This window comes from Gymnoscopelus microlampas (assembly GCF_963454915.1).
Source record: "Gymnoscopelus microlampas genome assembly, chromosome: 14".
In the NCBI taxonomy this organism is placed as follows: domain Eukaryota; kingdom Metazoa; phylum Chordata; class Actinopteri; order Myctophiformes; family Myctophidae; genus Gymnoscopelus; species Gymnoscopelus microlampas.
The window spans coordinates 41,937,796-41,950,707 of record NC_139951.1 but is presented as its reverse complement, the minus strand read 5'-3'; the positions used below and the strand labels follow the sequence as shown (position 1 = coordinate 41,950,707).

Genomic DNA, 12,912 nt, shown 5'->3' with positions numbered 1-12,912 from the left:
CTTTCCAGCGAAGGGGAACGTGTGTGCATGTGCGTGCGTGTGTATGTGTAAACTATGTAGTATGAGGCAATGAGAGCCAATAAGCATATAATTGTATGTGTGTGTGTGTGTGCTCGCCAGTGCGTGCATGTGCATGTATGCTGTATTATGTGACAATCAGTAAGCTTATAATTGTATGTATGCGTGTGTGCGCGTGTGCGTGTGCGTGCGTGTGTGTGTGTGTGTGTGTGTGTGTGTGTGTGTGTGTGTGTGTGTGTGTGTGTGCGTGTGACAGTGTGAGAGGGGGGGTGTCTGTGTGCGCACGCACGCGATACAGTAATATGCGACAATGAGAGTCAGTAAAGCTTATAATTGTGTGTGAAAGAGTGAGAAATAGTGAAACAGTGATGTGTGTAATTATGTGTATGAGTGTGCAGCACCACCCAGAAAATGTGTGTGTGTGTGTGTGTGTGTGTGTGTGTGTGTGTGTGTGTGTGTGTGTGTGTGTGTGTGTGTGTGTGTGTGTGTGTGTGTGTGTGTGTGTGTGTGTGTGTGTGTGTGTGTGTGTGTGTGTGTGTGTGTGTGCGTGTGTGTGTGTGTGTGTGTACGTGCATGTGCGTGCGTGAATGCACTAGAAGCCGTGAGAGGCAAGGCTTCCCATAAACACCTGTTTTATTCCAGTTAATATCTGTCGTCATGGTGAAGAAATGATAAAGAGAGAGCGAGAGAGAGAGAGAGAGAGAGAAAGAGAGAGCGAGAGTGAGAGAGCGAGAGCGGCACAGTGCTTGAAAGAGAGAGAGAGAGAGAGAGAGAGAGAGAGACAGAGAGAGAAAAAAATCAGGCTTGAGCGAGAGGGATCACCTCTGTCTGTAAATGCTTAATTTATGCCCCGTCGTGCAATGGTGTCGCACGGCCCAAATAGCAGATCTACAAGCTCACAGCGCACCGCATCTGCGGCGTGCGGTGAGCTTGTAGATCTGCTATTTTTGCCCGCGCGACACCATCGCATGACAAAGTCTAAGGGGAGCTTAAAGAGAGAGAGAGAGAGAGAGATGAACACATTGGCCCATTCATCGGGGCCATCTATTTTCAGCCCAGTGGGTTTATGGTTATTGGAAAGGCGTTGCCGGAGCGCTCCTTCCCAGAAGAAGTCAATATTTCTCCCTCTCTCTCTCTCTCTCTCTCTCACTCTCTCACTCTCTCCTTCATTTCTCCCTCTCTTCTCGCTCTTTTTCTCTAATTCAATATTTTCTCCAAATCACTCTCCCTCCCTCCCTCCCTCCGTCAGTCCGTCCGCGCAGAGGCATGTAATGCTGGAAGGCATTTGAGAAACAAAACACACACAGAGACACGAGCACGCACACGCACACACACACACACACACACACACACACACACACACACACACACACACACACACACACACACACACACACACACACAGCCAAAGTGTGAGGTTACAGAACGTAATGCCAGCAGTGATTCCGGAAATTCTCCTGTTCCAGATATCTTTCTTTATCTTATACCAGTTATCTATCTCTCATTCTTTTTCTCTTTCTCTCTCTCTCTCTGTTTCTTTATCACAGTTCTATGTTTAGCTGGTCACAGTTATCTGTACGCGTTCTTATCTCTCTAATGATCTCACAGCTTCCCTGCCTGGCCTTGTGCCATTTTTTACAATGCTGACTTTTAATGAGGTCTTGTAGCTACAGACCCATAAAAACATGAAAAACTACTTGCACCACTTAAACCCCAGCATCCTTATTGTGGGGGACAGCTTTCGCAGAAAATAGCAGATCCACAAGCTCACAACGCGACACGTTGCGTCGCGTTCAAAATCCTCATGTTGAACCAAATCAACATGAGGATTTTGCAGTGTTCATTGGGGTCCCAGTGATCAAAAAAACAAAACAAAACTGTGTCATACAGGGGGGGGGGGCCCATGGGCTAATGTGTGGGGGTCATTGAAAGTAAAAGGTTTGAGAATCACTGGTCTACACCAAATACAAAATGTGATGGGGCAACAGGGCCGCTAAGGGGTCTTTGCCCCCAGGGCCCCTAAGGGGTATTTGCCACCAGACCAGGGCCCCTAAGGGGTCTTTGCTCCCAGGGCCCCTAAGGGGTCTTTGCTCCCAGGGCCCCTAAGGGGTCTTTGCCACCGGGGCTCCTGGACTTTGGAATGACCTGCCTGAGGAGATCAGGCTAAAGCAGGTTCATCGTTGTCTTTTAAATAACGTTTTAAAACACACTTTTATAGACTTGCTTTTACTACCTGATTCGTCTGTTGTTGTGTTCTCTTTTATACTGTTTCTCAAACACTTGTATCGTTTTATGCTGTATTATGTTTCATGGCATACTTTTTCATTTGATTTAATCAAATGTTTTTGGCTTTTTACCCCTTTTTCTCCCCAATTTTGTCGTTATGCCAATTAATTCCTCTCCACACAACATTTGCAGTGTTCTCACTGCGGTTGTATCTTACTGACTCACCTGCCAGCGCAGCGAGGAGCCCCCACAGGGAGGATGTAGAGCCTTCGTCCTACTCCTCCGGCTCAACACTCCCTGCTGACAGGTGCCGCCCCAGCCCATAGGAATACGTGCAGTGACAAATACCCCCCCCCCCCCTCCGGTCTAATTGTGTTCGTACAGACGCTCGACAAAGTCCGGTGCACCACGGTGGAGCCGAACCCACAACCTCGGGCATAGTCTACTTTTTGTGTTGTATTTATTTATAATGCTGTGTGAGGCACTTCGTAACAGTTTTATAAAGCGCTTTAAAAGTGTGTTAATATTACAAGGTTCAAGGTTGTGCTTTATTGTTACAGCTTGTGTAGAGGTAAATGAGATTAAAACGTATTTTTGTACTTCCTCCTTCCTTCCCGTTAATATTATACAGTTACACAAGCACACATAAACGCACACACGCACATGCACGTGCGCGCGCGCGCGCACACACACACACACACACACACACACACACACACACACACACACACACACACACACACACACACACACACACACACACACACACACACACACACACACACACACACACACACACACACACACACACACAGACACTTACGTATGTGAGACTGTGCCTGTGATGTGCTCATTCATATACTGTAAGCACAACAACAATAGTAGTAGTAGGTCAGTGTAGTGTGACTCTTTCCTGCCGCTCCCTCTCACTCTAATGTCAGACTACAGTGGCTTCCATTCCCACAGGCTTTATGTCACACTATGAGAGTCATGTGTGGATTTTAATTATATAATCATTATAATAATCATAATAGTCTTCATTGTCCCCTCAGGGATATTCATCTGCACAGTCTGTTCCAACAGGAAAACACATAGCACACAACAACATAGTACAAGCAACAACATCGTTGCTGTCGGGCAGAAACCTCTTATCTCCATATTCTTCCTTTTTGTGTTTTTTTTCCGTAAATCACACAAAAAGCATGGAAAGTAGCAGATCTGCTACTTTTGCTGTTTTTGAATTTGAACCCTGAAAAGTTAACAGTTTTGGATATATGAGGTTTCCACCCGACAGAGACGATATATAGGAGCTTATAGGACACAATGGGTGTTGTCAGGGCTGAACTGCTGTATGGTGACATTATGTAATGGGTGTGTGGGTGTTAGTTACACCACTGGCTCTCAAACCTTTTCATGTTAGGGACCACCAAATTGATTATGTATTTAGCCTCAGACCCCCCCATTTGAAAATAATTCGTGCCAGGTAGCCTGGCTACGCCTAGACGAGAGAACGGGTCCCTGGTACAAAACCTTTTCAGATGAGGGTCTGTGGCCAAATACATCTTCATTTGAGAGTCCTTGAAAACGTTCGAGAACCACTGTGTGTGTGTGTGTGTGTGTGTGTGTGTGTGTGTGTGTGTGTGTGTGTGTGTGTGTGTGTGTGTGTGTGTGTGTGTGTGTGTGTGTGTGTGTGTGTGTGTGTGTGTGTGTGTGTGTGCGCGTGTGCGCGTGTGTGTGCGTGTGTCACCTGGCCCCATTCCTCATGTCTCTGGTTGATGTCACATTTAGTAGTCAGAGGGTTAGAGCGACCGGCTTCCACCGCCATGGAATCCGGGGGAGTGCTGCTGCTGCTGATGATGATGATGATGATGATGATGATGATGATGATGATGAGGGGCATTTGTCACAACAACTGAAGAGTAAACACACAGTACACACATTACACACTCACACCAAAATAGACAGTGAGCACACACACACACAGTGGTGGAAAAAGGACTCACATTTTTTACTTAAGTAAAAGTGGGGGTGAGAAAATAGCTCAGAGCTTGGAGACCCCCTACTCAATATTGTATAAAATGGTGTTTCAGATTAAAGTTTTTTTTTTACTTAGTCTGCTCTTTTTTCCCTCTACACCTATAGCCTCTTTGCCAAAAATAGGCGATCTACAAGCTCTCAACGCCTCGCAGCGCGAGGCGTTGAGAGCTTGTAGATCGCCTATTTTTGGCTAATGTTCCCCTCAGAAAAGGAATTCTAGGGTTCAAGTGGTTAATGTGAAAAAACGAAATCCTATCACACAAAGATTTGGCGGACCCCCTATAGTAGCTCTGAGGACCACCAAGGGTCTAATGGACTAGAGGGAAAAAAAGAGTGGCCCAAGTAGGCTATAAATAGGGGCCCTCAGCTAAAATGATTGATAGACCAAATGGACCCTAACGGTTCTGTCCGTGGCCTATTGCATACCAAACTGAGGGTCCTTGAAATCAAAACGTTGAGCCACTGTGACTGTGTTATAGCACAGTGAGTGGTTCTCAACCTTTTCAGGCGGTGACCCCGCAAAATAATGATATTTGAACTGCCAGTAAGCTAGTAGGCTTTTCTGGGCTTTTCAATCCTATTTAGTTGACCTTGTATTTTGAACTGTACTTTTCTCTGCAAGCTTCTAAATAAAGATTCAATCAATCAAAGTTGAGGCATTACATTTAGTTTGACTCTGTTCCACAGATACATATTGTGAAAATAGCTGATCTACAAGCTTGTAGAGCAACTATTTTCACAACTTTTGCCTCTTTCTTATAATATTTGACAAGTTGGCCAAGTTTGACCAGTTTCTAAACTATAGTTTGTTGATTATTTCTGATGCAGTAATTGGTCTTTTTTCATTTAATTTATTGTCTCAAAAGTCCTTAAATTGACACTTCACTGTCATTTAGAGCATTGGTTCTCAAAGTGGGGTCCGGGGACCCCCAGGGGTCCTTGGGGGGGGGGGGGTTCCAGGGGGTCCCCAGCAAAATGTGTGAACATAGCATCAAAATAATTTTAACCTTTTACACTTTGGCTATTCAAAAATAGCAGATCTACAAGCTCATGCTATAATCTTGAAGATTCATGCAAATCTTTGAATATATTTCTTTTAAAGCGACCAACACAAACCTTTGCTTCTGGGAGTCCCGGCACAACATTTTTTCAGATGGGGGTCCGGGGCCAAATATATATCAATGTGGGGGTCCCTGGCATGAAAAAGTTTGAGAACCACTGATCTAGAGACCCCACCCAAAAAAAGAATCATGTGGGGACCCCCCTGGGGGACCCCCGAACCCACAGGTTGAGAACCACTGTGTAAATAATAGCATTATGAATGGCAGAGCTATGCCACAACAACTCACACTGTACTGGCGACACCATGCGGTCGACACCGTTTCGTACACCTTCGTTTCGATTGTCAAATCGACCATGTATTACACTGGCCTGAGTCAGGTTAGACCCGGGTCAATGATTGTCGATTGTAAAGATCCAAAGTTCACACATTACGAAAACAATCTCTCAGAATAAATACATGATCAGGGACTCGGATTAAAAGACCCGAAACACCACCATCATGTCCTTGAAAACACTCCTGGTTGTTCCCGCGGCCAGGGCTGCGTTCCAGTGCGTCAGACAGCAGCAGCACTGCGCGTCAAAACAAAGCGGCCATGTGCGTCCTGCTGCCGCGGCGCTGCGCTCCGTGCGCTCCTACTATGACAGCCCGGGCAGCAGGGCCACCGCCGCGGACCCCCGCGGCGGCAGGACGGTGGACCTCCGCAGCGACACGGTGACCCAGCCCGGAGAGGCCATGCGCCGGGCCATGGCCGTGGCCGAGGTGGGAGACGACGTTTTCGGGGAGGATCCGACAGTGAACGGTGTGTGTCTAGCTAGACTTATCATGTTGTTTACAACCAGTGGTGTAAAACATTGGTTCTCAAACTGGGGTCCGGGGACCCCCAGGGGTCTCTGAGGGAGTTCCAGGGGGTCCCGGACCCCAGCTAAATGATGGATAGTTAGGAACCAATTGGACCTTTATGGGTCTGTAACTCTGTCCTTTTCCCTGGAATGTCACCACTGGTGACTCACCAGTAAAGCCCGTATTTCTCCAAACATGTACAAATGCAAAATATAAGGTTCTTAATCTTACCCGCTTGCTCCAAATGTTAACCAGGTGTCCGAAGTATCTGTGCAATGTATTAGTCCATATTGTTCAATGAAGAAGTGTTTTAATCCCGTTTAATTTGTCTCATCTGTTTAAGAAAGTAGGCAGCTGATATATTGCACTTTTACTTTAGTGCTTCGCAGTGTACTGTATACATCAACTCAGCTAAAACACGATTAATCAACTCAATTTCATTCAGCATGTTCTGGGGAAAAAAGAGAAGGAATAGACCAATTATTTGTTTACCAACATTGAGACTGGACGCACAGGTGACCGTGATTATTTCATGCAATCAATTCTCAACATGTTGTTTTGGGGTGGGCTGGTTTCAGTTCATTCAACCTCCTCTTGTGTGTTGGCTAGTGAGGCGCATCTTACCGAGACATGACAGAATGGGTTTCATTTGGTGCCGGCCTGCGCGCGCATACTGGTTCTTATCAGTGAGACGTCGTCTGTTAAGGGGTCTTTAGGAATTTAGTACAATGGTAAACAGTGGTTCTCTCATGAATTATCTGGTCCTTCTTTATCTCATTATGTATCCTCATTATCACTCTATTCTATCTAATAGGCGTGTCCATATTCTGGGGGTATTTTACCCTCAACCCTCATTTTCCAACTTTCCCTCATTTTCCACTTTCCAACCCTTATTGGATAAAATGTGTATCCTCACCTGAAAATGCATTTTCTGTTTACTGTTGAGCTAGAGACACTGTATGGCCTACTGTATATAACAATGATCAGAAGAATATAGCTAGAGCTACAGTATTTAACACTTGTTGTAACATCAACAACAACAAATCACTCACAAACTGTGTGTGTGTGTGTGTGTGTGTGTGTGTGTGTGTGTGTGTGTGTGTGTGTGTGTGTGTGTGTGATGTGTGCAGAGTTACAGAGGATGGCAGCGGATATGTTTGGGATGGAGGCTGCTCTGTATGTCCCCACTGGAACCATGAGCAATCTCATAGCAGGTCAGCTACAATACCCACACAAATATGAAAAATAGTTGGAACGGATGTATCGGAACACAGCAAAATCCAGTGTTTAACAAACTGTGTGTGTGTGTGTGTGTGTGTGTGTGTGTGTGTGTGTGTGTGTGTGCGTGTGCGTGTGCGCGCGCGCGCATGCGTGCCTGCTGTCCAGTGATGGTGCACTGCAGGGAGAGAGGAGATGAGATGATAGTAGGCGATCTGTCACACCTGCACATCTATGAGCAGGGAGGAAGTGCTCAGGTGAGGACAATCCACAGCACCTCAGGCCATATCTGTGTTCCTAGGATGAGCGGGGCGAGACGCGGTTTCTGATTGGCTAAGAGGGGGGTAGGGAGCGCTTTGCTGTGTTCACTCGGACCGCGCGTGAGGCGGTGTTGACGTCTCGGAGGTACAGACACTAGGGGGGACGAGGATTTACGATTTTGTTCCTATCGTGACATAACTCGGACGGCGCTGAGTTGGCTGAAGGGGACTGTCTCTCGTGGCTCAAGTTAAGACGGCGCGCCTCCGTCGGGTTGTCCGAAACCAAGCTCTTCCTCGCCCTGCTCATCCTAGGAGTACAAATTTAGCGTACCTCAGTACCACTCCATCTACAAAATACCCTACTCAGCAAATAATAGCTCTCTCTAGTGGTGAGTGGTGACAGGTTGGTATATTAATTTGTGGCCAGGCCATGAAATCACTTTAGACCTTTCAATCTTGTCAAAAAAGGTCAAAGTAAAAACAAAACAAACTTACAAAGCTAAACTAAACACATAGTGTATCTACAAGCTCACAAGCTGCCTCACAGTCAATCTGGATAGTCTATTAGGCCTTCCTTTTAAATACTAGAAGATAGAACCACTAAATATTTCCCAAGATTGAGACAAATGGGAATCCTTGAAAAATATGTCTGATATTTAACTATAATACAAGAATTTCATGTTATTTCCAGTTTATACACATTAAAGTTATACTGTTTAAAAAGTTTAAATTAAACAAAAGTGAATCTTTCACTGGTATATTGTTCGTAATAATGTGTGCGTGTGTGCGTGTGTGATGACACAGCTGGCCGGGGTACACGCCACCACGGTGACCAACCTCCCTGACGGGACGTTTGACCTGGCCCAGCTGGAGACGAAGATCCGCCACGGTTACCCGGACCCCCACTACCCCCGCTCGCGGCTCGTCTGTTTGGAGAACACTCACAACATACAGGGTGGCCGTGTTCTCCCCCTGTCCTTCCTGCAAGAGGTACTGTATGCATGTGTGTGTTTGTATGCTTTTCATTTTAATGGCATGGCCCCTCAGAGGCGAGCGGTGTAGAAGAGGGTCTCTGTCTGTCTGTCTGTCTGTCTGTCTCTGTGTATGTCTGTCTGTCTATTCAAGGCTAATATCGCAACCGCTGAGCTTTTAATAAGCGCCAGATTTCTTGTTCATGCTGCCAGTAGCCCTAGATATTTAACTTTAACTCATAGAAAGTCACTTTTTTTACATAGATGTGGAGCAGGTGTGCGTCCTCCGCTTGCCTTCCTTGGTTATGGGTGCTCAGCTAACAATTAATACTCAACAAAGGTATCCACAAGGTAGAAAAAGCGCCACTCCAAAAATAAAGATGTAAGACGAGTTGCTCAGTTGACCATTCTTCTTTATTCCTCCAGCTGCGTATTTTGGCGTGTAGCCTTCATCAGAGCAAGTTGAAGTGAATACAGATAGTAGGCTACAGTCTCTGTTTTTATGTGGCACACATAAAATCATCATCCCCACCTGTGGGGGAGGGGTTCGTACTTAGAGGGACTTCAGACAACTCTCAGGTGGGAAGGATTGGGTGGGGATGATTGTGTAGAAACAAACAATAAAGCACGCACATCCAGTCACTAAAAAGCCAGGTGCTGGGCTGAGGTCAGAATCCAAAAAGAAAGTCTGCACACTGGGTCATGCTCCAAAGCTTAAGAATTAAAAATGTATTTGGTTCCTTTACACCATTGGACGTGACGTTTGGAGCCTGCCGGTCTGATGTCTGATTGAAACGTCACGTCCAATGGTGTAAGGAACCAAATAAATGTTTAAGCTTTGGAGCATGTCCCAGTGTGCAGACTTTATTCTTTTTGGGGATGACTGTGTGCCACATTAAAACAGATGTGTGTGTGTGTGTGTGTGTGTGTGTGTGTGTGTGTGTGTCTCCATGCCCTACAGGTGCGTGTCATTGCAGACACGTATGGTCTGGCGGTTCACATGGATGGAGCCAGGGTGATGAACGCTGCTGTGGCGCTGGGAGTGTCCCCGTCCACCATCCTGCAGCACACACACACCGTCAGTGTGTGTCTGTCCAAGGTAAAGACTATAGTGCTGGGAGTGTCCCCGTCCGCCACCTTGCAGCACACACATACCGTTTAGTGTGTGTCTGTCTAAGCCTAAGGTATGACTGGTAAATACCAAATGTCAGTGGTTCACAAACCTTTACATTTCAAGGACCCCCATAACTCTGAGGGCGTACACATGGAACCAAATGGACCCCACTTACAGAACCACTGACAAATGTCAATCCCACTTTCAGTTACATTAACCTCTCTTAACTTGGCATCCCTGTTTTTGGCGTGTCATTTCAAAAATAGTGAAATTAGCAGATCTACATGCTCACAACACATCGCAATGGGACACATGTTGAGCTTTATGTTGATTAGCTATTTTAAATATTTTTTTACTTTTTGAAAGATTTAGAAAAACCCAAAATAGGGACACCGAGGTTAATGTGCTTAACATACATTATCATTGTTATTTGTTTTTATCAAACATATCAGACAGTCTACATTTCCACCCAAAAGGTAAGGCATGTATTTGATTCAGTCTGACCAGAAGCAGGGATAAAAACATATCTCCACCAGTCATAACAATGTCTGTCATACAGGGCTTGGGAGCCCCTGTGGGCACCATGCTGGGCGGTCCACGAGACTTCATATCCCGGGCGGTGCGCTGTCGTAAGGCCCTGGGTGGGGGCATGCGCCAGGCAGGGATACTGGCTGCAGCCGGCAAGCTGGCCCTGGGAGAGATGGTGGACAGGATGGTGGAAGACCACCGCAGCGCAAAGACCTTTGCTCAAGGTGAGTAGAGTCAGTATTTTTGTCTCAATTCTAGGTTTTCACAGCGATGGAAAAAGTACTCCATTTTTGTTGCCAGACCCAGGGTCTGGCCTACATGAGGCTCTGCAACGTTTCCCGTTGTACAGCCGGTCTTTTTCGTCGAAAAAAGGCCGGCTGTATAAAAGGGACAGACAGCCTCTGTCCCTTTCTGTCCCTTTTTTTCGTCCATACATGGGCGAAAAAGACCGGCTGTATAAAAGGGACAGACGTCTCGTCCATACGTAGTGACGTGACGTAGTGTACTCTGATCTTATAAAGTACTAGGAATCTATTCTGGGTCTGGCAGAACCAGGTGTCCTGGTCTTGTTTTATTACGTAATCTAAAAGTAGCAATACCACAAAGAAAGTGTAAATACATAAAAGTCCTGTATTCACAATTGACTTGAGTAAAATTACAAAAGTATTGTCATCAAAATATAGGCGAGGAGGCCAGTCTGTGACGTCAGTCATCTATGACCTCAGTACTGTGATGTCAGCCGTCTCCATATTTGGACCAAGTTTTAGCTCAAACCACTATTGTCTTCCAGTGTAAAATTTCAGTTTTTTTTTTTTAATTATAAATGTTTAAACATTTCAAAACGCCCCCCCCCCCCCCCCCCCCCCCAGCCCTGTTGGACTGTGAGACCGGGCTGTACACGGTAGACATGGCTACTGTGGAAACAAACATCCTGCGCTTCCGCCTCCGGGACCCCAGTTTCAGCCCCTCGAACTTCTGCGCCCGGATGGCCGAGGTCGGCGAAGGAGAGGAGGCCGCACTGGGGCAGGGGGTGCGGGTTCTCATGTTCCCCCACGTCGGAGGCTCTGTGCGGGCCGTGTGGCACGTTGGAATATCCACAGAGGACACCCAGCTGGCCATTCAGAAACTATACTATGTGTCCAGACAGCTTTCCAAGGAAAAAGCCAGGGCCCACTAAGGCTCTGGGGCCTCTCTTAGTACTGTGGTTCTCAACCTTTTCAGGCCCCCAAAGTAACATATTTGAACTGGGGACCCCCCACCCTGATAAGCATTCAATTTTGAGGTATTCAATTTCGTTTGACTTGGTTTCACAGATAAATATTGTGAAAATATCAGATCTACAAGCTCACAAAGCGAGGCGTTGTGAGCTTGTAGATCGGCTATTTTCAAAATGTTTGCCTCTTTCTTATATTATTTATAATTTGGTCAATGTTTAACTAGTTTTTATAGTATAGTTTGTTGATTGCTTTTGATGCCACAATCTTGGTCTTTTTTTCTTCATTTCTTTGAGGCATTAAAAGGGCCTTAAAAGTCCTTAAATGTCACTTCACTGTCATCTGGGACCCCCGCCGAAAATCATGTGGGGACCCCCCTTGGGGTCCCGACCCACAGGTTGAGAACCACTGTCGTAGTAGATCATTGGTTCTGGAATGTTTTTATTTCAAGGAACCCAGTTTGGTGTGCAAATAGGCTATGGACCACCATAACTCTGAGAGTGTACAAATGCACTCTCTACAGTCTATTAAGGATCGATTTGATTCCTAACTGTCAATGGTTTAGGTGGGGACCTCCTGGAACCCCCTCAAGGACCCCTGGGGGTCCCCAGACCTCTGCACTTTGAGAACCAATACTGTAGATGTATAATTCAACCTCAAATCCATACAGAGGCTGAGTTTGCAGGTTCCAAAACTCCCTACGGAGTTAGGAAGATCTGCGTTCTGCTACTGTGCCAAACATGTTTGGAACACGCTTCAAAAACACTAATTATGTATTTTATTTAATTTGTTTAATGCTGCTACATTTTAATTGTTTTATCTTGATATAGCAATTTATTATTGTGCTCTATGAACTTAATTGTGTCTGCATTTATTGTATTTCAATTCATTTTCTGAGGTTTTAAATACATTGATGTAGATTTTGATGATGGTGGTGATGGCGCACTTGGATATAGAATTATTTTCATAGATAGATAACCTAGATTTGTTTTAAATGTATTATTCAATTGTATGAGTGAGCTTATAAATGTCATGTGTGGCTGTGCTGTTTCATTCACAACCACTAGATGGCACTATGGCATTCGTTTTTCAAACGTTTTTGTCACAAGGCACACCAGTATGAAAACAAGTATTTCCAAGGAGGAACCGCTTGGCTTTGCTTTAATGATAGCAGATACTTAGCTATGAAAATCATTATAAATTAGACTAATTTAGGAATAATTCCAAAACACAACTTGCCAGCTCCCCAAGGAAACACAGACAGATTGAGAACAACTGACTGAAGAGAATCACTTCAGGTCTTACGTGACACACAGACATCTATTTGTCTGCAACAATTTCTTGAAATGAATGATTTGGTATTCCTGTTACTGTTGCAAAATGTATGGCCATCATCTAAAATAAAACAAATTAAAACATCAGA

At 45.4% G+C, this 12,912-nt stretch overlaps 1 protein-coding gene across 1 annotated transcript; it reads left to right on the top strand.

The window, feature by feature from the left end:
- The first annotated feature begins 5,748 nt into the window (after nt 1-5,748).
- tha1 (threonine aldolase 1) lies at nt 5,749-12,425 on the top strand. The gene is made up of 7 exons (XM_084077954.1): nt 5,749-6,143; nt 7,315-7,398; nt 7,571-7,659; nt 8,467-8,652; nt 9,595-9,732; nt 10,307-10,499; nt 11,145-12,425. Exons 1-7 carry the CDS (start codon nt 5,843-5,845, stop codon nt 11,450-11,452), a joined length of 1,299 nt encoding a protein of 432 aa, XP_083934080.1. The 5' UTR covers nt 5,749-5,842; the 3' UTR covers nt 11,453-12,425.
- Nucleotides 12,426-12,912: the final 487 nt, after the last annotated feature.